Below are 26,676 nucleotides of genomic sequence, written 5' to 3'. Positions count from 1 at the left end.
CAGGGCCCTGTCACCATGACCGACCATCACTGAGGGATGTTTGCTGCCAAACGCCAAGGCATTCCACGGGGTTTCATGTCTGTTTCCAGGCAGTGCTTACCTTTTAAAGAGCATTATCACATAATTACGTTGATGCATTAGCAAGTTGTTAAATAGGTAAATGGCAAGTTGACCCTTCATTTATGGTTTTATGAATTTATGCTCAGTGTATATACTTGGGGCTGTTTGTGTTTTTGAAAGGAAAGCAAAACCAGTCTTTAAAACGCATGTTTTTGAATTGCTCTTACAGGTAGTGTAGCTGAAGGCTTACCTGCTGTAAATGGTCCCTGAGGGGGAGCAGTTGCATCTCTCACCCTCACACCTGCCAGAACAGCTTTCTAGAGTCTTGACTTGAGGCTACAGTTGTGCGGTTGACCTGGTTCCTCTTCAGGGACTTTCTGTTTTCTGTGTTTCCGCCTGCTTCTCTGAGTGACTCAGGCTGACTTTCCTGCGCAGGGAAGAGCCGTTGTTGCCGTCAGGAAACAAGAGTGAGTGGGAATGGCCGCTCCAGAGCCTCAAACCTGGACTCCAGTTTATTTTTCTTAGGTAGCTCACGGGCGCCTCAAACATCAGGAATGTCGGTCCCCACAGTGGGCAGCCCGGCGGCTCTGTCTTCGGGCCTCTCTTCCTTGCTTTCCTTCTGGTACATTTGAGTTGCGCACATTGGCCATCTTTGGAGCCGGACCTGGCTGCTTGGGTTCTACAGTCCCCGCTCTTCTAGCAGAAGTGGCTCCCACATCCTCTCAGGTCCTCCTCCTTTACATTTCTGAATGCGGACATTTAATTATCAGCTTGTTAGTTCTTTTTTTCTATTATTTATATTCCAAGTGAAAGGCTAGGTGACTTTGGGATAACATCCTACTAAATCTAAAGTTCACTGAAGAGACTAAATAGGCAAGAACTTTAAAGAGAAGTCTAAAAGAAGAAGGGAACTTAATTCTTTTAATTGCCTGTTTGCTAATCCGTATGCATTTGAATGCATTATCTCACAACATCCTGACCACAGCTCTATGAGATAAGTGATGCTAGTTTATTTTAGAGACAAGGAAACTAAAGCCCAGAGGGGTTAAGTAACTTCCTCCAGGGCACACAGCTAGTAAGAGAGAGAGAGAGCTGGGATTTAAGTCCAAATCTAAAGAGTCCAAAGCACTTGTTTTCTCAATAGCATCACCCAGCTGTATAGTGAGGAAAGACATCCCAAGCCAGAAAATAAAACACAGAGTGAAGCTCATGGTGAAAATACGGTGGTGATGGTGTAAGAATGGGACAGAATACCTATCTCAGGCATAAACACCATTACTGTATATAAGAAAGAAACATGTGATAGAAGAGGCTCAAAAAGCAATGGGAACGAGATGGATTTTTCAGTGAGTTAGGTTGGCATAACTCAAAAGCAGTTTGGAACACAGTTTAAATTTCACCATTACACACTAAGATGAATTGCCAGGGAATTAGAGTTAAATATAAAAATTCAAACTGGAAAATATTGATTTAAATATTTATCAAATGGCTGGAGTAGGGAACACTTCCTAAATTTGGAAGCAATAGGAAAAATTACAAAACAAATATTGACTAAATTTGACTTTGTTTTTCAGGGGGAAAAAAGATGTTTGTGAAAAAATAGAGAGGCAAATAATAGACTAGGAAAAATGTTTTCAGTGAAAATGTCAGATTCAGATAATACTAAATAGGTGGTAATATCTTAATAATTAATAGCAAGCGACTTAAGACCTAAAAAAATAAATGAAAAAAAAAACAATTCACCAAAAAACCCCCAAAAACAGATAGTTTTTTTTAACTTTTTATTTTGCAATCTTATAAGTTCACAGGAAAGTGCAGAGAAATGCTGAGGGAGGTCCTATGCACCCTGACCTAGCCTCGCCAATGTTAACATCTCTACAGCTAGTTTTTTAAAAAGGAAAAAATGTTCATCCTAATTCTTAACAAAGAAATATGAATTAAAACAATGAGATTAGCACAAAATTTTTCTAAATGATAGTATTTGGTGCCCTTAAGAAACAGAGGTTCTCTTACTTGTAGATGTAGTTAGGTGATATATATTTTGCCTTAAACGTTTCCAACACTCTGCGTCTGAGAACTGATTCTAAGAACTAATGTGCAACAAGCAAAGACATGTTTGCAAACATGCTCGCCATCTTTACAAATTTGGAAGCACCCTTAGTTTCCAATAAATGAAATGGTTACCCTATGACACACATGTATAATAAAATAGCAACTGAAGTTCATTGTCTCAAAAAACTTAACAGCCTGGGAAAAAGTTCACAGTATAGTGTTAAACAAATGTAGCAGACCATACAAAGACTATGTATAGTGTGATCTCAGTTTTTCAAACTTAAAAATATATATATACACAAATGCTTTAATAGAAGCAATACACCAACAGGTTAATAAGGGCCACATCTGGGGGATGTGACTTTGTGATGCGTGTTTTATTTTATTTACATTTTTCTGTAATTTCTGTTTTGAACATATATTACTTTTATCCTCAGAACAAATGTTAATTTTGAAAAAACGATTTTGGTACCATATTATTTGGGGGAAGTTTATAAATATATAGCTATGTGTACACACATATATTATGATTATAATTATTTCAAACACAGCAAAGCTGTATGTATAAATAGGATGGGAGAGAAATTCATCAAAATGCTTATAGTAGTTGTTTTAGTGTGATGGAATTATGAGTGTTCCCTTCCTTCCCTTTTCTCTGTTTATCTTTTTTCAATGTGAAAAATAGAGAAACAACCACTCAGCCCTTACCCACTTGTGGGGAAACTATTGACTTGATGATAGGGGAGGCCCTGCCTTGTGTAAGACACTGTGCTGGGGGCTTGGGGCCACTATGGTGCCGTTGGGTTTTCAGTAGGTATTAATAGGAAGTTGCTGGAGGAGTGTTCACTGGAAAGGTCTAGCTGTTATTTTCAGTGTTGATCAGCCAAGAAATCCTTCTGACCCATCAGTCTAGGAGGAGGGAGATAGAGAGAGGGCAGGAGTGACTGGTAATAAATTAATGAGTGGGACAGGTCAGTAAGTCATTAGAGTCTCAAGTGGCAGTGGCACACCAAAGACACAGGACAAATCCATTGTTTCAGTGAGCAATAAAGGAGCTCAGTTATTCACTAGGTGTCTCCTCTTTGGAGGAGCGAGACCCTTCCTTGGAAGGTGGCAGCTGTGATACTTACTGATGGAGCCCAAAGCGATCTCTTGGTTAGGGTGGAGAAGAAGCCTGCTTTTCAGAAGGCTCTATGGATGTGAAAATAGGTAGTATCTTTAAACGAATACCTTGGCTAGCTGTCTTATTTAGGAAGAATCCAAGAGAAAGGGGTACAAATTTAAATGTGTTCCTGAAGTAAACATTTCATAAAGGGACCACTTGCCCTTTACTAATTATGAAAATCTGTTGTGGCCCTCCCATTGTAGCATCCCCATCTTGGGTGTAATTTGTTTACGAGACTGAGGGGCGCGTCCTGCACTCTTTCTGGGAAAGACATAATCTACTTTGACTTTTCTTCCCCAGATTATTCCAGGACTCATTTATCAGATACAAAGTGATATAGAAACAGCTCATATCTCAGCCTTTCAGTGAGAAATGTGAGCTGTCGGCAAGTTCAGGGAAGTACTCTTCTCTGATTCGGAGGAATCGAATCATCTTGTCCTGAATCTGTTCTCATTTCTTGACATCTAGTCAGGCGTCGCCTCCTCTCTGAAGCCTTCCCCAAACCAAAGCCCCCTAATAGAATCCATCTCACCTTCTTCTCCACTTCGAGAGCACTTTTTCCGTTCCACAGTCTTGGTCTGGTGTGTGTTGGGTGTATGGCCTGCACCATTCATTCAGGCTAGACACCTTGTCTTCTTCCTCATATCCCTCCATGGCCAGCACAAAGCAGTTGCTCAATTGCTGAGTTGAATTGAATTTTCACTTGCAAATTAAATAGAAAACATATTCCTAAAGTATTTAGGTCTTTCCCCGAGGGAAAGTCTAGACCCAATAAAGTGGGAATGGAGGGCCATGCAAGATGAGAAAATCATGGTATTCTGTTCTATTGTTTGTGGAGAGGTTTATAAAGGGGGTTGGGGATTTCCTTCCCTCGCAGAGTCATTGTGGTTGGAAAGAGACGGACAAAGATAATTTATCTCATTCATCCATGAATAATGAATGACCTGCCACCAGGGGCACTCCTGGACCAAAACACACAGTTTATTTGTCAAGGGATGGCTCAAAAGCAGCATGCTGGCCTCTGCAAGAGCATGGAGGCAGAAGAAAGCTATGTTGCTCTGAACCAGCCATGCAAGGACATGCGTTCGGTACAATTTAGAGGAAATTTTAGGATGAAAAGAAACATCCTGCAGTGGTAGAGAATAAGAGGATATGATTCAGAGAGAGTCGGAATTTTTCCCCTCTTAAATGGCACAAAGACTGCTCTGGACAATTGTTTTGCTTTAAGATTTGGTACATGTGCCTGAGCAGTGATGATGCCTCTAAGTGAGGCGCCCATTCTGGGGGGACCTCCGTTTTTCATTTTGTTTTGTGCGAGGCTTGCTTCTCCTCAGCTTTGGAGCTGACCTCTGCTTTGAGCTGCTTATCTGCCTGGGCCTGTGACCTCGTGTATCATACCATGAAATCAGTTGTTTATTTTGTTTCTCTTGCGACTGTTTCCAAATATATGCATTTTTGCTTTTGTGTTTCAAATAGGAAAACTCCAGAGATGACAACCGAGCTCTGGTCCATCAGCTTTCCAATGAAAGCAGACTCTCCATCACTGACTCCCTTTCGGAATTTTTTGACGCACAGGAAGTTCTCTTATCTCCAAGCTCTTCAGAAAATGAGGTTTGAGCACTGTTCTCTGTTAAATGCCTCAAAATCTCTTTTGTTGCTTCATTGATTAACCCGTTCAGTAAATACTTATTTAGAAACACCAAACTTGATGGCCCCTTTCTACAATTGCATTCTGAGGGTCCTCTTATAACTCATACCCTAAAAGGCTCAAAAGGATACAAGAACTTAGAAAAAAAAGATTGTGAAAGTAGCAGATGCTGGGCACATCCTGGTTTCTGTTACTTGATTTGTTACACCTCTCTTTAATTACAGGTTAAAAATTGGACTTCTAGCTATTTGATAATGTGATATTTCCACTCCTGGGCCAGAAATTAGCATCTTATTTATTTTTTAACCATTGAATTTGACCTATATTAGTATATAATATGTAATAATTATAATTATTTACTTATATAATGATGTTATTTAAATTGATGCATAAAAGTCATACTTTCCTGAATAGGCAAATACCGTAGTTGGCATTGCTGTAAGTGTGTATTGATAATTTTACCCCTTCTGTATAGAAGTACTAATCTTGTTTATTAATTTCCATAGAAGATTCTTTTCTTCACAAATAGTTCAAAGACAAGTCATAACTCATTCTACCCAAACACTAACAAATTCTAAAAATGCAGCCTGAATCAATAAGAATTCTTATAGTAATTAAAATCTTGAGTTTACTTGCCTTTTCCTTGTGAGAACAAATCAGGAAAGTATAAGAATTTTAATAATAGGTGTTTGCTTTGAACACCTCCTAGGCAGACTAATGTATGGGCCTCTTTGAAAACAGCATCTAAAATTATTTCTATAGGTTTGTAATGTGGGATTCAACATGATTGATCATTTGGAGTAAAGGTTTTATGAAAATCTGGCTTGATAATTCTCACTGTAATGTATATTATTTCTCCTTTCCCACAGATTTCTGAAGATGATTCGTACGTCAGTGACATAAGTGACAACCTTTCCTTAGACAATCTCAGTAATGATTTAGATAATGAGAGACAGACTTTGGGTAAGATTTAAATTACTTGATCTCTGAGAGTTTGGACCCTCACAGAAGACTAATAAGCATATATAGAGTACCTGCTGCAGACAGCGATCTGCAGCAAGGATTACATCAGAAAATTAAGATGGGGTCCCCACCCTCGAGGAGAACATGAGTGCTCCTTGATGAGATAGCACTCATGTGAAAAATATATTCATTCAAATAAATTTGCTCATGCAAACTTCTATTTTATAAAGTAAAAATATGCCAATATCATGTAAATATCAAAAAAAAAAAAAATTAATGCAACAGATACCCCTTATATGATAAAATATTCTGTCTGCAAACATATTAGAATATAGCTTTTTGCCTCCAGGTATCTAGTGTTTTTAATAATTTAGGAATTCTATAGGACTTATGTAATAGAAGGTCTAGTCTAAGTGGTAATTTAACTTCAGACTCTTCAAGATAACACATTTGAAAGTAATAAACTGCTGCCCCCTAGAAGAGAGGCCTCAAGGCATCCTAAGATGTCCCTTTGTTACTGATGGGTCCCAAGAGTGAAAATAGTGCCCAGGAAATGTAAGGTTGAACCGTGGGTACCTGGAGTGTCTGGTCCCCAAACAGGCATGATTTAGGAGCTCAGTGAGCAGACTGAAGCCTGTTTAGGAAGATGCCCCTAAGAAGAATCTGCCCATTAGACAGTTCTCTGCCTGGGTCCTGTAGTGTCAAATACTCCCAGTCTTGGTACTCAGTGTGCCCCACAGTCTCTAGGTTTATCTGTGTCGCTCACTGGATGCCCAGAGCACCACCTATTTTCATATCTTACACAAAGGAGAGGGACCATATCAGGTCCTTTTTGATATTTCAGTGCTTCCCGACTCAGTAAGTATGTGTGAGTATAATGATGATGAGTTGTTATCTGAATGCCAAAGAACCTGCTTTTTGGGGGACCACAAAAAGAGAAAGATAATTGTACCATCCCCTGGAAGCACATCCTTTGAGCATCACAATTGCTAGAAGTCAGATGCTTATTATGCTCTATCTTGCTTGAAATGTTTCTGGAGAGAGGAATCCTTTGGTGGAAAAGTCTGAGAACAGTTGGTTCAAAGGAGAAGACCAATAATACAGGAGCTACTTGTTTTTCGAGAAACAGGAATTGAAAGAGGAATGAAGAACATCACTTATTCCCTTGGCAAACAGCACACACACTAAAATGGGACTCCCACTGTGGATGAGGAAGACCAACAAATGCTAAGTCTTCCTTCTCTTTGAGGCCTTAGGGAGGGGGCTAAGGGGAGCACAGGGATGGAGGGTTCAGAGGTCAAAGTTGAGAACAGAGGACTTGCCCCAGAACCTAAGACTACAGCTATACTGAGTTGACACCAGCCTGGAAAGCATATATAAGAAGTTAAGCCTGGTTCTCTGTATCTTATTCCACAGCCATTTTGCTAGAGTGCTGACCAGTATTGCCTTAGCACAAATAGACACTGGGCCAAACCCAGCTCTTCTTCTGCGGTATTTGGCAACAAAAATAGGTGTCCTCCAGTTTAATTGTCTCTGAGGAAGATTAGATTTCTAAACATTGGTACTCTACTGAAAAGTCTGGATGTGGAAGAAAGCTTGGCCTCTTATGAGACAGGTTTGCCTACAAAAGGGAAAAGGATTAGATCAAGGTCTTGATAAATTATTACACTAGGATTTCTCTGACATAGTAAATGCTAGGTATTTAGGAAGGTAAATGCTCCCTATTAATTTCTTCCCCCCAAAATCAGTAGGCACATATTAGGATCTGTCACCGTGCTGGGTGCTGAGGGGAGATAAGTGGTTAGGAATATAGATTCAGGGACCAGGTTTCCTCAGTTAACCCCAGCTCTGCCACTCCCTGGTTATGTGTCCTAGGGCAAGTTACTTAACTGCTCTGTGTCTCAATTTCTTCATCTGTAAAATGGGGAGAATAATACTGTTTACCTCAAGAGATTGTTACGAAGAATAAGTGAGATAATATATGTAAAACGCTGAGAAGACTTGCTGCCACGGAGTAAATTTATTAGCCATTAGTAGTAGTAGTCATATAGTATTCTTTCAAAATTTAGGTTAGTGTAATCAAAGAAAATGTTTTGAGATTACACAGAAAACTGTTTTTAAAAACTATTATCATTTGCAGCTATTTACTTGTGTAAATCAGATTTTTGCCCATGTTGAGCAATTAAAACAAATTCAGCACTTCATTGGTTGCTCAGATTGACATGAAACTGCAAAATATGACCTGTTTCCTACTTTTCTGTTCATCAGAGAAGGCTCTTTATTTATTCAGAGTGATTGGCTTTATAATGAATAAATGCTAAATATTTATTTTTACTAAATAAATATAAACAGATAAAATACTGCTTTCTCATATGTTGGTCTCAAAATCTTGGTTTTGCACTGTTGTATGTTCTCAATGCAAAAGATTTCATTTGAAAATAGGCTCAGTTTGGATAGGAAAGAATTTCAGAGCATGAAGCAATGGAAGTTGTCACAAAGGAAAAGATTGATAGATGTAAACACCTAAAATGTACATGTTTCATTCATCAAAAAAACGCATGGACCAAATTTAAAGGTAAATGTCAAATGGGGATTAAATTGTAAAACAAATATAAAAACAAAAGATTATGGTCTTAATATATAAATAGGAAAGCAGACAATTCAGAAAAAAGGAAATATTCATGAAGCATTCCAAACTATACTAGGAATTTTTTAAATGGAGGTTAAAACATGTAGATAGCATCATTCGTTTAACAATTTGCCAAAAGTTAAAAATGAATGATGACAAGCCTGGAAAGTTCTCAGGAGATGGACCCTTACATATGCGGCTGATAAATGTGAAATCGATACAGCCTTTTTGAGGAGCCAACTGATCATATGAATCAAAAGTCTAAAAATATTCAGTCTGTGACATATTAATTCCACTTCTGTATATCCTAAAAAAAATCAGATATATAATTAAATATCTAAGAATATGAATATTCTCTGCTTTTCTTTTTGGATCGTAGCAAAACATTGAAACAAATCTAAAAGTCCAACAGTAGATGAAAGATTCAGTAAATTATGGCATATCCATAGCATGGGATTTTTGAGTCGTTAAAAATGATGTTTTAGAAGAATTTTGAATAGCACAGAAAAATACTAATGTTAACTGAGTAAGCAGAACATAAAACTAGATATACATTATGAGCTATATGGATGGAGAAAACGCTGAATGGAAATAATCCAAAGTGTAAATGGCTATTGCTATTTCTGGGTTGTGGGATAAAGAATGACTTTTATTTCATTTATAGTTTTCCTATAATAGACACAATTGTTTTTATCAGAATTTGCAGTGATTTTTAAAAAGAGTTTGAAAGTATAAACGGTAACCTGCTATGCGCGTAGAAACCCAGTTTAAGTTTATGGTAAGTGTATATAAACTACAAGGAACTGGCTTTTGAGTGGGAGCTTAAAGACTTCCCTGTGAGTAAAGTCTATGAGTTTTAATGCATATAATTTTTGGTACTTAGGTTAACTGTGCAGAATTCTTTTTATTTTCTGACTTTCCATCATATTCTGGATAACAGATTACTGGGAAAATTGAGTACTTGCTAGGTGAGGTTTTATTTTTGGATTTTTTTTTTTAAATAATAAAATAAAATGAAAAAAGCCCTAGAGGGACAACCAAGCTTATTTCCCTTTTAGGGCCTGTTCTCGAAAGCGGCGGGGAAGCAAAGTCCAAAAGAAGAACTTGTTTGCCAGCACCAGGTCACAACAGCAGCAACATCAGCTTGTGGAACATCCTGAGAAATAACATAGGGAAGGACCTGTCTAAGGTGGCCATGCCGGTGGAACTCAACGAGCCGTTGAACACGCTGCAGAGGCTGTGCGAGGAGCTGGAGTACAGCGAGCTGCTGGACCAGGCCGCGCGGGTGCCCAGCGCCCTGGAGAGGATGGTGAGGCAGCCACCTACCAACCACGTTATCCGGCTGAGCTGAGACGGCAGAGCTAGACCGCTTGTTTTCGTTTGGGTTGTTCTTTAGATGGGTTCATTTCTCAGTGACATCTGGCTCCCCTCTGCCTGGCTGTTTTCAGTCACCACGTCAGGGTTTGCCATTTGGGGGGGGGGCTTCTCTGTGACAGCTGGTGCCTGGGGGTAGTTCTGCGCTGCGGTTTTGCTCTTCTTCTTTCTCTAGAACCTTCCATGTGATTGTTATGATATGCATGCCTGGAAAACACGTTGAGGGCTGTCTGGGTGTTTATTTTTATTATCCTGGGTACACAGAATTTAATCTCTCGAGCTGTTTTTCTCCTCCAGGGTAAATTTCCCTTGAGAATGTCTTTGTTTATTTTTGGAATCGTCCCTTCAGCTCCTAGATTTTCGGAAAGTAACATTCACAGAAGAGGTTTTCACATGAGGAAGATTCTTCTTGTTTCTTTTTCCCTTTCCTTCTTTTATAGAGTAAGTTAAAAAAAAAAAAAAAAAAGCTCATCCTAGAAAAATTCACGTTCTGTTCTCTACTCAGTGTCACTTCCAATCACAGGTTTTTGAAGGGGCTTCCGGGTGTTTCGCGTCCTTCCCCCGTCCTGTGGGGATGGGGACAGAGGAACCCCAGTCATAAGATGTGGCCAGATCAACCTTTCTATGACTGTGGCTGACTTTGTTCTTCAAAACTGAATGTCTCTTCCTCTTTTTGGTTCCTCGTGTGTTACCTGCTTGACAGGAGGGTCATCTCGTGGGAGGCTGAGACCTCAGTGTCTTGCCCCAAATGCAGCGTGTCTGTCCTGGGCACTTGCTGATTAGCTAAATTGGTATGGGTGCATCCCTCTGCTGCCCAGACCTGGCCGTAAGCCTCCCTCTCCCTGATGGAGGATACCATTGTTGTCTAAATTCTAAGCATTCTGCAGTTTAACCCTCATTAAAACTTCATTACTTTAGTGATCGGAAGATTAAGGGGAAATCTAACTACTGGCTGAAAGAGACATCCCATAGTCATTCCTCAGAGTCTCCAGGGATCTGCCATCAAAGAGACTCTTGATACTAATGATAATAAGAGTAGGAGAGAAAAACAAGCTGGGTGTTTTGGGTTCGTTTTGTTTTTTTCCCTTCTTTGTTACCGTTCCCCAGAGAACTTCTGCTGAAAAGGGAGGCAAATCGCTTCTAAGGCAAGTGTTGAAAGTTAGCATTTGTGGACAGTCTTTTCTTTAAAGAAAAGGATTGGTTTTGAAGATGAAAATATTCTGAAAGGTATTTCATTCTTGTGGCAATTTAGGGACCCTTGGGAGGTCAGCTGATTGACTGATAGAGTTGACCTTGAGAGGAGGTTTGAGGAAGGGCCTCTCGTTCCAGCACAGACATTAGGAAGGGAAAGTATGGGAAGGCGCTGATCAGGAACGGTCTCCCCTGGGATGTGTTTACTGCTCTGTGGGTCAGCTTCTCTCTCCTGTTGCTCGCTCAAAAGGAGAATGCTTCATTGTGCCTGCTCTCTCCCTCCTTTCTCAAACCAGCGTTATGAATGATACCAGGTTCTTTGATCAATTTCATTGTATTTTAAATACTGAAGGTAATTCTGGGTCAATTCAGCATTCCATACAGACAGTGTGACCTTCATGTTTAATAGGTTACAAACATTTAAGGAAGCAGAGAAAGGAACAGATACCCAGGTTTCAAGAACAAAGACTGAGTTGTACACGCTGAATTGGTTGTTATAAGCTCTCCAGCTGCTCTGGAGTGTTCCATAGTGTGAGATATTAAGGTGGGTCCTATTTGCAAAAGGGTAAGAAAAGTTATATAACTAGTGAACATTTACAAAAGGCACTTGGCTTTTTTCCCAATATAAGAAATCTTCATGAAGTCGAGATTGTTACTCCATATTAGAAAGGAAAGTTGCTGTCTCTACTTAGGTTTAATTTTTTGCTGCCCGCCCCCCCTGAAAAGACAGAAAGAATCATCTGTCTCTTTGGTGCCTTGAAAGGGGAGCCGATAAAAATGCCAAGCTCCTCCCAGCGAGGCCCGTGAAAGGATCTTGTCGTTTCATGTTCTCCGAGAGTTTGCCTTTTTGATTTTTCGTTTTTCCTCCCAGAAAAGCAGCATTTTTTTAAAAGGCACTATGCTGTCTCCTATGGCTTGTTGCCCAGGCTCAGGAAATGCCTTTCACAGGTTTTCTTTTGTCAAAATGAGTTTTTAGGTTTCTACAGTATAAAATTAGGCATGGTTAAACTTGGCATGCTTATTCCTGAATTCTGAGGGCAGTTGGGTTTTTTTATGCCCTTCTTGCGCTTCCTCCCCAAAAGCCTTAGTGTGACATCAGGATTCTGGGATATTGGCAGGTCGAGAGGGCCTGGACTCAGCCCAATAGCGCAGAATCAGTGGACTTCACTTGGTAAATAGCATGTCACGAAAGCCGCTCCCAGCTTTTAGGTATCAGAACAAATGGACAGTTTGAAAATGTTTAGTTCCTTGGTCTCTGGGGCCAAATGAACATTATTTAAACCTGCAACTTTAAACCAGAGAGAAATCTTTGGTTCTCCAAAATAAACCATAAAGAGAGAAACAGCTTTATTTCATTCCTGTCTTCCTTTGTAAAAATAAATTTCTCCATGGCAGAGAAATCACACGGTTCTTTCCTCCCTCTCCTAGGTGTACGTGGCCGCCTTTGCCGTGTCGGCGTACGCATCCAGCTACTTCCGAGCGGGGAGCAAGCCCTTCAACCCTGTTCTTGGAGAAACCTATGAGTGTATTCGCGAGGACAAGGGCTTCCAGTATTTTTCAGAGCAGGTGATATGCATGCTTTTGTTTGTTACATACACCCTTTGTCTACTTCCACTGGAGGAGTTGCTCATGCCTCCTATTACATGTGCTTTTGAAATATTTATTTTCCACCTTTCACTGGCTTCGGAGCAACTATGATAATTACAGAGCTTTTACACCAAAGAGAGGGATCGATTTCCCTTCCACTGAAACCTAGCCACCACCATGAGCATAAAGGCACCAGCAGTCTGAGCCCACGCTGGACCATAGGCATTGGCCATGTCCTTTCTGTTTAAAGTCATAGTGAGAAGAATTTCACGGTGTGAAACATTCCCCAGCCTTTGATCTGGAGGCTTCAAATGTGCATCCTTACTCCTTGACATCGTCATTCGAGAGCATGAACGCCCCCATCAGAATAGGTAGCACTATAAATGCATTATTCTTGATTTTGGTTTAAGAGCAATCATTCATCCATGTATTTATTCAATCCATCAGTATTTCTCAAGCATATACCATGTGCCTGGCATTGTTCCAGGTGCTGGGAGGCTGCACTGGGGTGGAGGCTGGGGGCAGACCAGAATGCCTGTCCTCATCTGATGGATGGACATACTTGATACTCACGCAGCCTGAGTTCCCTGAGGTTCTGTGAGACTGTTCCCACCTAAGAATTAGTGGGGAATGATATTCAGGAACAAAGAGCAGTGTCTCTGGAGCCAGACAGCCTCGGTTCAGATCTCAGCTCTAGCTCTCGCTGGGTTTGTAACCCAGGACAAGTTACTTAACCTCTCTGTGCTTCAAGTTCCTCTTTGAAGTGGAGAAGGTGATGATAGCACAGCCCCCAGATGGCTTTGTGACCGTTACATGAGTTTCTCTCCACAAAGCACTAGAGCAGCATCTGATACGTAAAGTGTTATGTGAGTGTTCACTGTCATTATTGGTATGCGACAGCATCATTAGCAAGAGTGGAATGTTGGGGACATCCAAAATATCTCTCACTAAGGAATCGTTTAGCTAAAATACAGTGCATTGATACTGAAAATAAAAAACAATCCTCTCCCGCCTGGTTAAGGCAGCAGCTGAACGTGTCCACCCCCTGTCTATCCCTGAATGTCAGCCTAGAAACATTAAACATGATTGCTTCGATACATTTCTTTCCTCCCAATTCTTAGAAAACTGAAGAGAAAGGAGTGGGTTGCTAAAATATTAGTTTTCTTTTTTTTTTTAAAGATTGGCACCTGAGCTAACTGTTGCCAATTTCCTTCTTTTTTTCTTCTTCTTCTTCTCCCCAAAGCCCCCCAGGACATAGTTGTATACTCTAGTTGTGAGCGCCTCTGGTTGTGCCATGTGGGACGCCGCCTCAGCGTGGCCTGACAAGTGGTGCCATGTCTGTGCCTGGGATCCGAACTAGCGAAACCCTGGGCCTCCAAGGTGGAGCGCATGAACTTAACCACTCGGCCACAGGGCCGGCCCCAAAGTATTATTTTTCTTCCTGTCATCTTGCTGCCCTTTTTATCAATGGGTTTGCAATAGGGGGGTAGGAAGAGAAGGGTGGTGCGGCTAAGAGACTTGTGAGGATGGTACTTGTCCTATAAATGGCAAGCAGTGTTTTCTGAGACTCCAAGGAGAGGGAATCTACGGTAATCCCAGAGCACATTTTCAGCAGCTTTCCCGTTAGAAGCTGAAACGAGAAATGAAACACCGATATTGGGGTGGTAGGGGGTTAAATCAGTAGTTAAAGGGATAAGATGATCTGACTCCAATTCAACCGGGTTATTTAACTACTAAACCTAGAAAGGAATGAGAATAAATGAAAATATAATTTGGTTACCATGGTATTATATGCACTCATGTGAAAAAATAAAGGCCAAAAATAGCCCCGAACTACAGCGGACACTCAGGACGGGATGAATAGGCATAAGAAAAGAGTAGCAACGTGAGCTTGTGTGAAGCCAAGCTTCAATCCCGTGAGCCCCTGACGGGGCAGGGCCGAGTCAGGATCTGCTTGTGTGTCTGCCCTGGTGGGCTGGAGGGAGAAGGCAGAGCTCCTGGGCGCGGGTGCACAAAGCCGGAAAGAGCATTACATAACTTAGGCTTCAGTTCCATGACACGGATCCCAGAGAAATAAGCAAGAAACAGATCCGGTCATTGTTCGTAGCACGGGCTGCGCTGGGCGGAATGCAGACCTGCTGTCAAATCCTAACCCACTGCGTCCTCTACGTGTGGCCTTGTATAAGCTACTTAACCTGTCTGAGCCTTGGTTGTTTCCTAATCTGTGAAATAGGAATGATGACGCTTAGCTCATAGGCTGCAGGAAGGCTTAAGTGAAATAAGACACTGATAGATACAGTACTTGCCCTGAGGATGGTAACCACTCAGAACACGGTTACTGCTCTTACATATAGAGGCAACTTTTAAAATGCTGTTTAATAGAGAGTGTTAAGAACAGTAAGAGGAGTGTTGAAATAAGATACACCACATCTACTCTACTAATTCAAGTGGTTTGAAGGGGGCATAATGTTACTGGTGAGCCTCTGACGGAAGCCAGCCATCAGACAGCCAGGAGTCCTTACAGCTGGCTTTACCATGGGAATACCATCAGTGCCACCTCGTCTATCTGGAATTTAGCCTTATGGCCTCAGATAGTTGGTTCTTTTAATACACCCAAGAATGGATGAGTCTATCAGGGATAGATTCACACTAGCTAAGCTTACAAGAGACTGACGTATAAACTTGAATGCTACTATATGCATCTACTATGAAAAATAGACTTGCCACGGCGATCAGAAAGCTTTGGTCAGTATGACTAGGCCTGCTTTCCCCATAGATAGATTACTTGGAAAGCCAAACTGTGATCATCAGGTGAGTGTACAATGAGATGGAGAGGGGGCTGTTCGATTTGAGGTGCTAGGCTGCCCACTGCCCCAGGAGTGGAAAGGGTTTTGGCCAGGGCCTTCCTCCTCCTGAATCACAGGAGACAATAGTTCAGCCTCTCCCACTCCCTCCCCGACCCTTGTTGTTGATGCTGACCAGCTGAGCCGTTGTGCATGAAGGCCTTCTAATGGCACATGTCTAAAGGGAGCGCAGGAGCGTTTAGTCCATTTCATCCTAGTACCTGCCAGTGTGGCTTTTTCTGCCTCTGGCCCAGGAGACAGTCTACCTTTACGGAGACAGCACGACTCTGCCCTCGTCCATCACGTGTGGGTAACATGCTTCAGCTCCCAGGTTTGCGGCTTCTTTGCTTTCTCATACCTCTCTACAGTGAGCAGAGGTTACTGAATGACGAGTCTAACAAACTGGGCAGGACCCCACATTAACCTTTTGGGTGGAATTTTATTGTAATGGGAACGTTGATGGAAATCAAATCTCCAAGTGAAGGATCTGGAAAGAAACAAGGGTAATGGCCTTTCTGCTGAGTTTTCCAGACAGGAGAGTCGAGTGATTTGAAAAGGGATGTCTGTTCCTTTTTTCCAAGGCCCTGGGTTTGGTGCGTCCAGGTTTGGGTGGGTGTGTGGAGATTTCAGGTGGTCAGCGGCCAGGGCAGCTGAAGGAATGGCGCTTCACAGAGCTCAGCTACATTGCAGCTTGCCCCTCTGTATTGTTTCTCATCTGAGAGACTCGAAACACAGTATCAGAAGGACTCCTGCAGGCAGAAACCACAGGGAGCATTTGCTGTTCATATTTTCCATATAACAATAAAGTATTAGGTTTGCAGAGTGCTTTATGCTTTTCTAATTTGTACGGGATCTTATTTGATCTTTAAAATACCCCCTGTGTGGCAGGCGAGGCGAAGGAAACTGAGGCCTAAAACATTAGTTAGGGCCCCTCACCTGACACCCTGTTTCCATTCCGGGGTCCTCTCTCCCTCACCGTTTTTGGGGTCACTCGTATAGGTTTAGTTACTGTGCTCAGAGCAGCGTGGGCTGCCGATGTGAAAATAGCCTTTTGTATACTGTTCAGTTTATGGGATTTTGCCTGTCATTGTCACTTAAACCTTTTATCCTCTGAACTCACTTGAGACTTTGTTCCAAGCTCCCGTTGTGGGCTGGGGAGTGGCCTTTGTGAATGAGGAGCATTCAGGAGTGGATCGTAAACATTCCTGTGAGATGTGCTCACCTCTGGCTGTTCCATGCTCTCAGGGGAGGAGTTTCTATTCTGCCAAGAAATATGATTCAGCCTTGGCTTTCTAAATGAGTCCCGAGACGGGGGAGTTCAGAAAGAAAGGGCTTCCTTTCTCTCTCAGGGCCTGAGTATCCTGCTGGCAGGTTGTTCCTCGCTTGGCTCTCCTGCTGCCTGGCACAGAGCTGACACGCTGGTCGGGAGCTTCATCAGGGACTGGGGGCGTCAGAAACTCATTTCAGTGAGCTCTGCTCTTTTTGTACCTTTAGGAACGGCTTGGTGTCTAAAGGACCTGCAGTTAAGCTCTTATCTAAAAGTAGCTTTTCTTAATTAACTGGAACTTCCATGGTCAAATCGCTGTTCAGACCATTTTAACCATTTACCCCCCCAGCCACATGCTCCTGAGAGTTTGTGACAGAACAGCTGAACGGAGTTATTGCAGGTTACCAAAATGTAAGAGATTCAGATGAAGTCTTTTTCCCTTTGGTCCATGGGCCCAGCCCTTCCTCCTTTTCTGCTACTTATCTGGAGAATTCTGAACACACATTCTTGCACAGGCTTATAAATACCATACCTATCACTTCCCCCATTGCAGACTAGTCACCACTCTGAATAGTTCTTTTATCTATAAGTAGGCAGAGTTATTTACTGCTCATAAAGTGGCCTCTTATTGAGAGACGTTATCAGAGGGGAAATTCAAGCTGCTCAAATAAAACTAGCAACAAATCAATATAAGGCGAATGACCAGAGCTGCTCCATTTCTAGGTCAACACTTATTGTGGTTTTGTTTCTGTTTCTCTGCAAGAAGCCATGTTTATCAAATAAGTGATTAACTCTGAACATAGGAGAAGAAAAAATAATTGGCAGCTGCATTCTCCCCAATATCAGGGTAGTATCCTTGGCGTCATCCTGAATAGCTCTTGCTCTCATAGTCCATGTCCTATCCGTCAGCAAATCCTGGGATCTTTCTTCAGAAGCCTTTCTTCCAAAGCTAGCCATTTTCACTATCTCCCTGACTGGCGCTGCCACCAAGCCCATGCCTCCATAATCAATGACTGGGGTCACAGACTCATTCACTGGTCTCTAGTTTCCACAGCCAGTTCCTCACCCAGCAGTCAGAGCGATTGCTTTAAGCAGGAGCAACATCTGCTCTAAACTCGCCCGCAACTCCTCAAGTCACTTGGAATAAAATGCCAAGTCCTGACCATGACCCACAAAGCCCTCCAAGATGCCGCCACCGGACATGCTGCCTCCTCCGGCTCTCACTCATTCAGCTTCAGCCCCTCTGGCCTTTTTGCTGCTCCTGAAACACACCAAGAATTTGCCAGCCCTGGGCAGTGTCTGCATCCTCCGCCTGGGATGCACTTCTCCCAGATATTTGCGTGGTGGACTTCCTCATTTCTGCCCCCGCCACCCTGTCTGGGGCAGCCCTGCCACTCACCGTCCCCATCCTCAGGGTTGCTGTAGTCTCCTTAACAAGTTACTGCTGACAGATTATGTAACTTATTTATTTATTGTCTGTTGTACCTACTTCCACGCTTTTATAAAATGTAAAGTCCCTGAGGATGACGACTTTGGTTTCTTTTTTTCTCATTTATCCTCATTGACAAGGACAGTGCCCATCACATTAGAGTTTAGTAATCAGTAGATGTTTGATGAATGCCATGGGAAGAATGGCCACTTGGTCCCTCCCTGGGTGATTTTTCACCTGGAACTTGTCCACTTTTCCACAAGCTACTCTACGCAGTTGGACGCGAGTCAGGAACTAGGAGGATCATTGCTCTTATTTGGCTAGGGTGGAGGGGAAGTGATGGAGATGGGTGCTGAGAAAATAGTCTAAATCGGATTTATCCAGTAGGCTGCCAGTGTCTACTCAGGGGCTGGGTCAGTTCAGACTCAGACGCACAATCAAATGGCTTTCTGTGCCTGCATTAAGAAGTAACGAGGATAGAAACCAAATCCCACACTAACAAAGGCAGGTTAGATTGCGCTCATTATTCTCTACTCCAGTAGATTTTAGAGAGATCGTGCTCAACAGAGATTAAATTATTAACTGTGAATTACCCCTTTCCATGGCATTCAGATTAATCGAAGCCTTAGTATAGTCTTTTCCAATTGACTGGCATTCGCTGCTACCTTTGATGCTGGGGTGTGAAGATGACATTGAGAACAGAGGTTAGAATCATAGCATTTTGAAGCCAGAGGGATCCTCAGGCTCATTTTACAGAGAAATAAGTGAGACTCAGAGCGGTTGGGAAGGTCAGACTCAAAAGATTCTAAGTATGAGATGGGACCTTAATGGTGCCAAGGCTCTGGGGAGGGAACAGAGCCCAGCTCTGAGCAGCTGTCGAGGGGCAGCTGGCACCTGCAGAAAAGGGCTTGGGATTTGACATGAGAGAACCTCGTGTTAGAGCGCTGCCCTTGGCGCTAATTAACCGTGTAGCCCTGGACAGCTTCTTTAATTTGTTTCCTAATTTATAAAATAAGGGGAATGAAGACACACGGTTACCATGAGAACTAAGTGGAAATACTACTCATGAAAAATGGCTACAATTTAGCCCCTGCCTGCTCCACACCAGCACATGATCCTGGCACTAGACACGTGTCGTCTGTTTTTAGTTTGCGAAGTCAGTGGTATTAGCCCCATTTTACAGATGAGGTAGCCAAGGCCCGGAGGGCTTAACATCTTGCTCCAGGTCATGCAGCCAGTGGATGATATTGCAGTTAGGACCTAGCTCTGTGGGGCTCCCAGAGCTCTCCCTCGTTCTCTGACACTGGCGCAGCACATGGCAGACGCTCCAGAAATGCTTCATGGATAAACACCTGTGGTGAGGAAATGTTTCAGAGAAAAATAAGGCATGAATTTACTTCCCCTGGAAAGCTTTGTAAACTTCTTAAAGGCAATGTGCACCAAATAAGTCACTCTCAAAGGCCTTCTTAAGCCAGAAAGAAATAAGCAAAATCACTGGTATTTGAATGTTGAGATTTATTCATCAGAAACCATCCTTTGAGCCCATCTAAAGGCACTGTGCTGAGCACTGATTCAGTAAAATGACACAGTTTTAGAAGGTGAAAGTTGCATTTTTATGGGATGTCTGTATACTTTATGATATGATAGGACCTCTTTTTGTTTTGGAGGAAGATTAGCCCTGAGCTAACATCTGCTGTGAATCCTCCTCTTTTTGCTGAGGAAGACTGGCCCGGAGCTAACATCTGTGCCCATCTTCCTCTACTTTATATGTGGGACGCCTACCACAGCATGGCTTGCCAAGCAGTGCCATGTCTGCACCCGGGATCCGAACCGGGGAACCCGGGCCGCCAAAGCGGAATGTGCGCACTTAACTGCCGTGCCACCTGGCCGGCCCCATTAGGGCCTCTTTTGTAATTCATGTAGACAATGTATTGATCCCAGTTTTCTGGGATTTAAAATGTCTACAAAAGAGGTTGTAGTCTTTATATACTGTATTTTGCTTTGATGTTTACATTGGGCCACACCTATAAAATGCCAAATTCTTGATCAAGGCTGTGATCCCTACATTTTTTACTATATTGCTGCTGTAGGAATGAATACAATCTACTTTATAATAATCAACTTTAAAATATGCATAAAATATGTTATGGGGAAGGGAGTACATGCCATAGCTCCTCTCCCACTCCACTGTGAGGAGGGTTGGGGAGGAGTGGAGAGGTGGGGGATGGTATTGGCTTGCCCCGGTTTAGTTTTATATGATCCCAAAGTTTAACAGTTAATGCCACTGTTTTCATTGAGAGGCGGTAGGGGGAAAAGGGGAGACGGGGATGCATCATTTTGTGATAGAAAATATCTTCAAGAGGTTGGATTGAAAAAGAAGACAATGAAGGAAAGCAGAGAGTTGCATTTTAAGAGTGAGGTTTCTAAGTCAGTGCTTAAGGTGGAAATTGCCCTTAAAAATCATGTAGGTGGGGCTGGCCCCGTGGCCGAGTGGTTAAGTTCGCACGCTCCGCTGCAGGCGGCCCAGTGTCTTGTTGGTTCGAATCCTCGGCACAGACATGGCACTGCTCATCAAACCACACTGAGGCAGCGTCCCACATGCCACAACTAGAAGGACCCACAACGAAGAATATACAACTATGTACTGGGGGGCTTTGGGGAGAAAAAGGAAAAAAATAAAAAATAAAATCTTTAAAAAAAAATCCTGTAGGCACAGGGAGGGGCCTCTTATTCTTAAGAGGCCTATGGGAACTAAGACCATCCAAGGGACAGGAAATTTGCATCTCCCACCTCATGTTGGATCTGGGATTTGTGTGCATTGACACCTGAAAAATACCCACACTATTTAGCTATTTGTCTCTACTTTTCTCTGGGCCAAGGTGGAAGAGCTGACATCCTGTCAGTTAAATGTGTTTGTGGCCTGACTCTGGGTTATCCTGTCTCTGCAGTTTTCACCTAGGGGAGTGGCACAGAGTTGGGGTTTTCAAACCATGTTCCTCAGTGCAGCTGAGGGCCCAGACCAAGGCGAGTGTTCGTGGATTTGTCATCCCGTCTCCCCAGCAGACCTGTTCACCTCAAGCAGGGCTCAGTCTTCTGACTTCTTGATAATATACGTTTGACAGGTTTGCCCTGTGGTTTAGTGGTTGGGTTCACATACTCTGCTTTGGTGGCCCTGGGGTTCGCAGGTTTGGATCCTGGATGCGGACCTACTCACCGCTCATCAAGCCATGCTGTGGTGGCGTCCCACATACAAAATAGAGGAAGATTGGCACAGACGATAGCTCAGGGACAGTCTTCCTCACACACACACACACAAAAAGATATGTTTGAAAACAGGCTGTAGCTGCTTAAAGCAATTTTTTTTTTGAACTTTGAAAACCATTGACGTAAACCAAAAATGCTGGGTTTTACCTCTGTTTCCTCCCTATCAGTGTGTTTGTGAAACGTTACCTAATCTTTCTGGTTTTATAATATTTTATGATATGAAGGCTTTGGGATAAATGCTCTAAATGTAAGACACTTTGCTAAGAACCACCTAAGTAGGAGAAGTTTCTGGAAACACCACTGACAGCATTACTCTGGTTTCACTAGTACTGAATTATAGTAACAGTACATATATTGCTCATGTGCTCCGAGTATTACTGAGATCATGAGGAACTCTCAGTGAGGAGCCCTTTTCCCTTTGGCATCTTCATTAGTGAATAAACAGAAGTAATGACCCCAGTGACAAAAGGCAGAGAAATGTGCTACCGTCTCTGTGACAGGGGATTCTTTTTTCTAGAATGTAATTACATATTTACTCAAGATATTTTTATCTTGATGAAAAATTGAATAGAAAATTTTGGGAGGGGCCAGCCTGTGGCGTAGTGGTTAAGTTCAGACATTCTGCTTCGGCAGCCTGAGTTTTGCTGGTTCAGATCCCAGGTGTGGACATGGCACGGCTTGGCAAGCCATGCTGTGGTAGGCGTCCCACGTATAAAGTGAAGGAGGGTGGGCATGGATGTTAGCTCAAGGCCAATCTTCCTCAACAAAAAGGGGAGGATTGGTAGTAGTTAGCTCAGGGCTAATCTTGCCCCTCAAAAAAAATGTTAAAAATTTTTTTTTTCGTAGCAGTTAACTAACATTCTTCAATAATTGTTTAGAAGAATTGTTATTCTCTTTTATAGAAACATTTTCCTTTAAAAAAATTATCTTAGATTGATCTTGTAGATGATTTGACAAGTAGCTGGACTTTGTGGTAGAGCTTTCAAAAGAGTTAAATCTGCTGAGCCAAAGAGCATTTTTGTGTTGCTTAGAAGTAGCATTTAGGGGCCAGCCCCATGGCTGAGTGATTAAGTTCGTGCGCTCCACTGTGGCGGCCCAGGGTTTTGCCAGTTCGAATCCTGGGCGCAGACATGGCACTGCTCATCAAGTCCTGCTGAGGCGGCATCCCACATGCCACAACTAGAAGGACTCACAACTAAACATATACAACTATGTACCAGGGGGCTTTGGGGAGAAAAAATAAAATCTTTAAAAAAAAAAAAAACAGTAGCATTTAAAAATATTTACTGTTTGCCATCTTGATTCAAACATTTGCAGGTACTTTCGGAACGGCTAATAGAGAGTTTGACCTTGGTAGCCAGTGTCAGATTATATGGTTTGTGAGCAGGCAGCCCTTGCATGTCCCTGTTTTATTTTCACGTCTTTCAGAACGAGACGGTATCCTCATCACTTGCCACTTGGCCTGATTTCCCCGAGGCTTCTAGAGGCTTCCATTCACCCTCTGTCTTCTCACCCCTGACAAACTTGAGCAAGTCAGAGCTGACTGTATCAGGAGCACCCTCTTGAGGACAGACGTGGAGGAATCTAAAGAAGTTTTCATCGTTAGACACTGCGTTATGTCACATCTCAATGCAAGGGAAAGAAATGGATTTCATGAGACAGAAAAGTTAATTTTTTGTTCTTTGGCCTTTGTTTCCGTCAGGTCAGCCACCATCCACCTATCTCTGCATGTCACGCTGAGTCTAGGAATTTTGTTTTCTGGCAAGGTAATGTGCTGCTGTATTTGACCTTCATCATTTTTGGTAATGTTGCAGATTTATTTTGTTCAGAAACTGCTGTACATGCTTGTTAAGATCCAAAGCGGGCCATGGACTTGGGCCTCGGGTGGGAGGATCTGCACCACTTGGTGTTCTCGCCTCTCCTCTCTGAACAATAACTGAAGCCGTCTGCTTCATAATTAAGGATTCAAGAGGATAATTTAGTTGTTCCCTTTTTTAAAAAATCCTTAATCTTTGTCTGGGCCACCACTATTTACTCCTGTAACTTTTCTGTATCTCATGCCACAGCCAAGTGAAATACCTCACATATTTCTAGAAACAGTAAATGTTTACTGTTATTTGTCAGAGTCTAGACAGCAGAGGGGGTTTTTGCTTTTGAAAAATTTAGATTTGATTTCTGAAATCACATTTTACATTGTTGACTTTTTGTCATTGTTTTTGGGTTGTTGTTCCTATATTCAGTTTACATTTTTGATTCGGAAGAGGATGGGTTGTTCTGAAGAATAAATAAGGCTGCAAATATTTTCTAAATGGATTAATTAATTTTGTTAACCTATTTATTTATTCAAAAGTCAGAATGTACTACTATAGAAGGAAAATTTGAGCATCCTGGGTTTTCAAGCAGTGAGCACATGTCAGTTTTTAGAGTATTTTTCTCTGTTAACAGTGATATCACCTGATTTGCTGCATTGCCTTAAAAAAGTACAACTATAAAATTTAAATGATATGAAAATAGTTTGTAAAAAATCTCCCTCCCCCACCCCAGTCCACAGCCACCCAGTTCCTCTCTCTAGAGGCTGTCAAAATTATCTGTTTAGGTTACAAGTACCAGAGTTTCCTTTCTGAATCTTTGCTACTAAAGTTTAGAATTGAAGCTTGATTAACAACTTCTCTAACTTTCACTGAACTCTCTAGGAATAATTCTCATAACATCTCTATGCTCTTAGTTGCTAAGGGTCATTGACCCTGTAAGCACTTTATTAACATTTTTAAGTCGTGTGTTATATAATGAGAAGAGTCTTCTCAAGGTAGTTCTTATGTGCTCCTTACTTTACTCACAGTTTTCTCCTCAGCTCCCTTCACTTCTTCTCATCAGCCTTTCCCAGGGCAGTCCCACCTATTCCCATAGGCCCATGACTCCCATATCTTGCTTTTTTATCCAATTTGACATTTCTCTACCTTTTAATTAGGTTGTTTAGACTACTTCCATTTATTGTGATTGTTGACGTAGGTGGGTTTAAGTGTGGCCTGTTGGTATTTGTTTTCTGTTTGTTGCATCTGTTCTTTGTTCCCATTTTCCTCCTTTTCTGCTTCTTTTCGACTCAGTACTTTCTTTGACTTCATTCTGTCTCCTTTGTTGGCTTATTAGCTGTACCTCTTCGTTTCGTTTTTTAATTGTTACTTTAGCATTCATATTATATATCTGAAATGTATCATAGTTTTTCTTCAAGTAATATTATGGCACTTCATGTATAGTATAGAAACTTACAAAACTATACTTCTGTTTCCCCTCTCCCAATCTTTGCGCTATTGTAGATGTACATTTTCCTTATGTATGTTATAAACCCTGCAATACATTGTTATTGTTTTCTCTTTAAACAGCTGATTATCTTTCTTTTGGTAACAACTTTATTGAGATATAATTTATATACCATGCAATTCATTGAATTAAAAGGTACAATTCAGTGGTTTTTGGTATATTCACAGAGTTGTACAATCATCACCACAGTCAATTTTAGAACATTTCATCACTGCAAAAAGAAACCCCTTTAGCCAGTACCCTCCCCCACTGCAACTTCCAATTTTTGTCAACCTCTTCCATCCTTAAGCAATGACTAACTTAGTTTTGCCAATTCTAGATATTTCATATAAATGAAATAATGCAGTATATGGCCAGGGGCTCTTGGTCCCATCCCGACTTCTCTCCTGGACCATGGCCATGGCCCCGTACTGGCCTCCCTGCTTTCCCCTTTCCTCCCATATGGTCTGTGTGTTGTCCATACAGCAACCAGAGGGATCATCCGTCTCTGCCCTTCTTTTTCTATTCCCTGTTGGCACTACTCTTCATGCAAGTTAGAAAAGTCTGAAGTCATCCACAAATTCTCCCTATCTTTCACAGTCTGCATCTAATTTGTCATCTGATTCTATTTCTACTTTTTGAATGGTTCTGGGATCATTCCCTTCCGCTCCCTGCCCACTGCTACCATCTGGGTTCACTTTATCCTCATTTATTCCTTGAGCAACTGCAGTAGCCTTGTAACTTGTCACCTTGCTTCTCATCTCTCCTGCTCCTGGTCCATTCTCCATGTTACTCCCAATTGTCTTTGCAAAGTCTGTATCTAATCATATCAGTTCTCTGTCTAAACAAACACCTTATTTTCCCCGAGTGCACACACTAGACTTCTTAGCCCGGCTTGTAGAGCCCACTGGTTTTTGTACTCAATCTGTCTTTCTACTCTTCTCTCTAGACAATCGGAGACCAATAGGACAGAACCACACCATGTTCTCTTGCACCTCTCTGCTTGAACAGGCTACGTCTTCTGCTTTCAATTGCTTTTTCTATGACTCTTGCTTATTCTTCAAAGCCCAGTTTAATCGGCCCCTTCTGATGCCTTCTCCAAGCACGTTGGTCATTCCTTCTTCTCTGCTTCCATTTCACTTTATAACACAATCAGTAAGAGCCTGTGCCTCTCTGTGTGGGGCTTAGTTGTTTTCACTTTTGTCTGCCTTTCACACTGTGAGCTCTTCCAAGGGAGGGACTTTATCTTATAATTTTGGTTTCCCTGATTCTGTTCCAGTTATTCAATTGGTACTTACAGTAAATGAAAAGTTATCCTATCCAATAATGTGTTTTATTATGAAAAGATTGTTCTATATGGAGATTAATCCTTTATCCAGCCTAAGAACTCTTTGATCTACCTAGCTCTCCTGTCACATGTGTAATAATTGGTATTTCCTTTCAGACGTGAGATGGAAAAACAAATTCTGGGGCAAATCCATGGAAATTGTTCCCATTGGCACAACCCATGTGACTCTGCCAGCGTAAGTTCTTCTTCTGTGGTTAGGACCTTTATAGAATTTAGAGCCGAGATAGAGCTTTAAGAACAGGATGCCTGCTGCCCTCCAGGGTGGGTGTTGAGTGTATGTTTTTTCTTTTAATCTGTTTGACAGCAGGTTCAAATGTTCCTCATTTTGACAATCTCAGATCTTCTTTCCCTCAAGTGGAAGTGCTTCCTGGACACCAAAGTTCCTCTTGAACATGGCCTCTGGAGCTGGGCTACTGGGACTCACGTGCTCGCTCTGCCACTTACTAATTACAAGTCCTTGGGCAGCTTCCTTAACCTTTCTGGTCACCAGTTGCCCCATCTACAAAATGGGAGTAATCAGCCACCTACTGCATGGGACTGTTGTGGAGATTAAGCACAT

General features: G+C 42.0%; 1 protein-coding gene across 7 annotated transcripts in view; it reads left to right on the top strand.

Moving 5' to 3' along the window:
- The window catches only part of OSBPL3 (oxysterol binding protein like 3), a 173,052-nt gene that overhangs the window by 128,103 nt on the left and 18,273 nt on the right, over nucleotides 1-26,676 (top strand). For all 7 annotated transcript variants that reach the window (XM_046669449.1, XM_046669452.1, XM_046669450.1 and 4 more), the window contains 6 exons: nucleotides 4,754-4,888; nucleotides 5,795-5,888; nucleotides 9,576-9,826; nucleotides 12,511-12,648; nucleotides 23,175-23,238; nucleotides 26,214-26,292. In XM_046669449.1, coding sequence (XP_046525405.1) covers nucleotides 4,754-4,888; nucleotides 5,795-5,888; nucleotides 9,576-9,826; nucleotides 12,511-12,648; nucleotides 23,175-23,238; nucleotides 26,214-26,292 — 761 coding nt within the window. The remainder of the gene's footprint in view (nucleotides 1-4,753; nucleotides 4,889-5,794; nucleotides 5,889-9,575; nucleotides 9,827-12,510; nucleotides 12,649-23,174; nucleotides 23,239-26,213; nucleotides 26,293-26,676) is intronic.

Source organism: Equus quagga, chromosome 8 (assembly GCF_021613505.1).
Source record: "Equus quagga isolate Etosha38 chromosome 8, UCLA_HA_Equagga_1.0, whole genome shotgun sequence".
In the NCBI taxonomy this organism is placed as follows: Eukaryota; Metazoa; Chordata; class Mammalia; order Perissodactyla; family Equidae; genus Equus; species Equus quagga.
The sequence above is the reverse complement of the archived record's forward strand: the minus strand, read 5'-3'. Positions and strand labels throughout refer to the sequence as shown.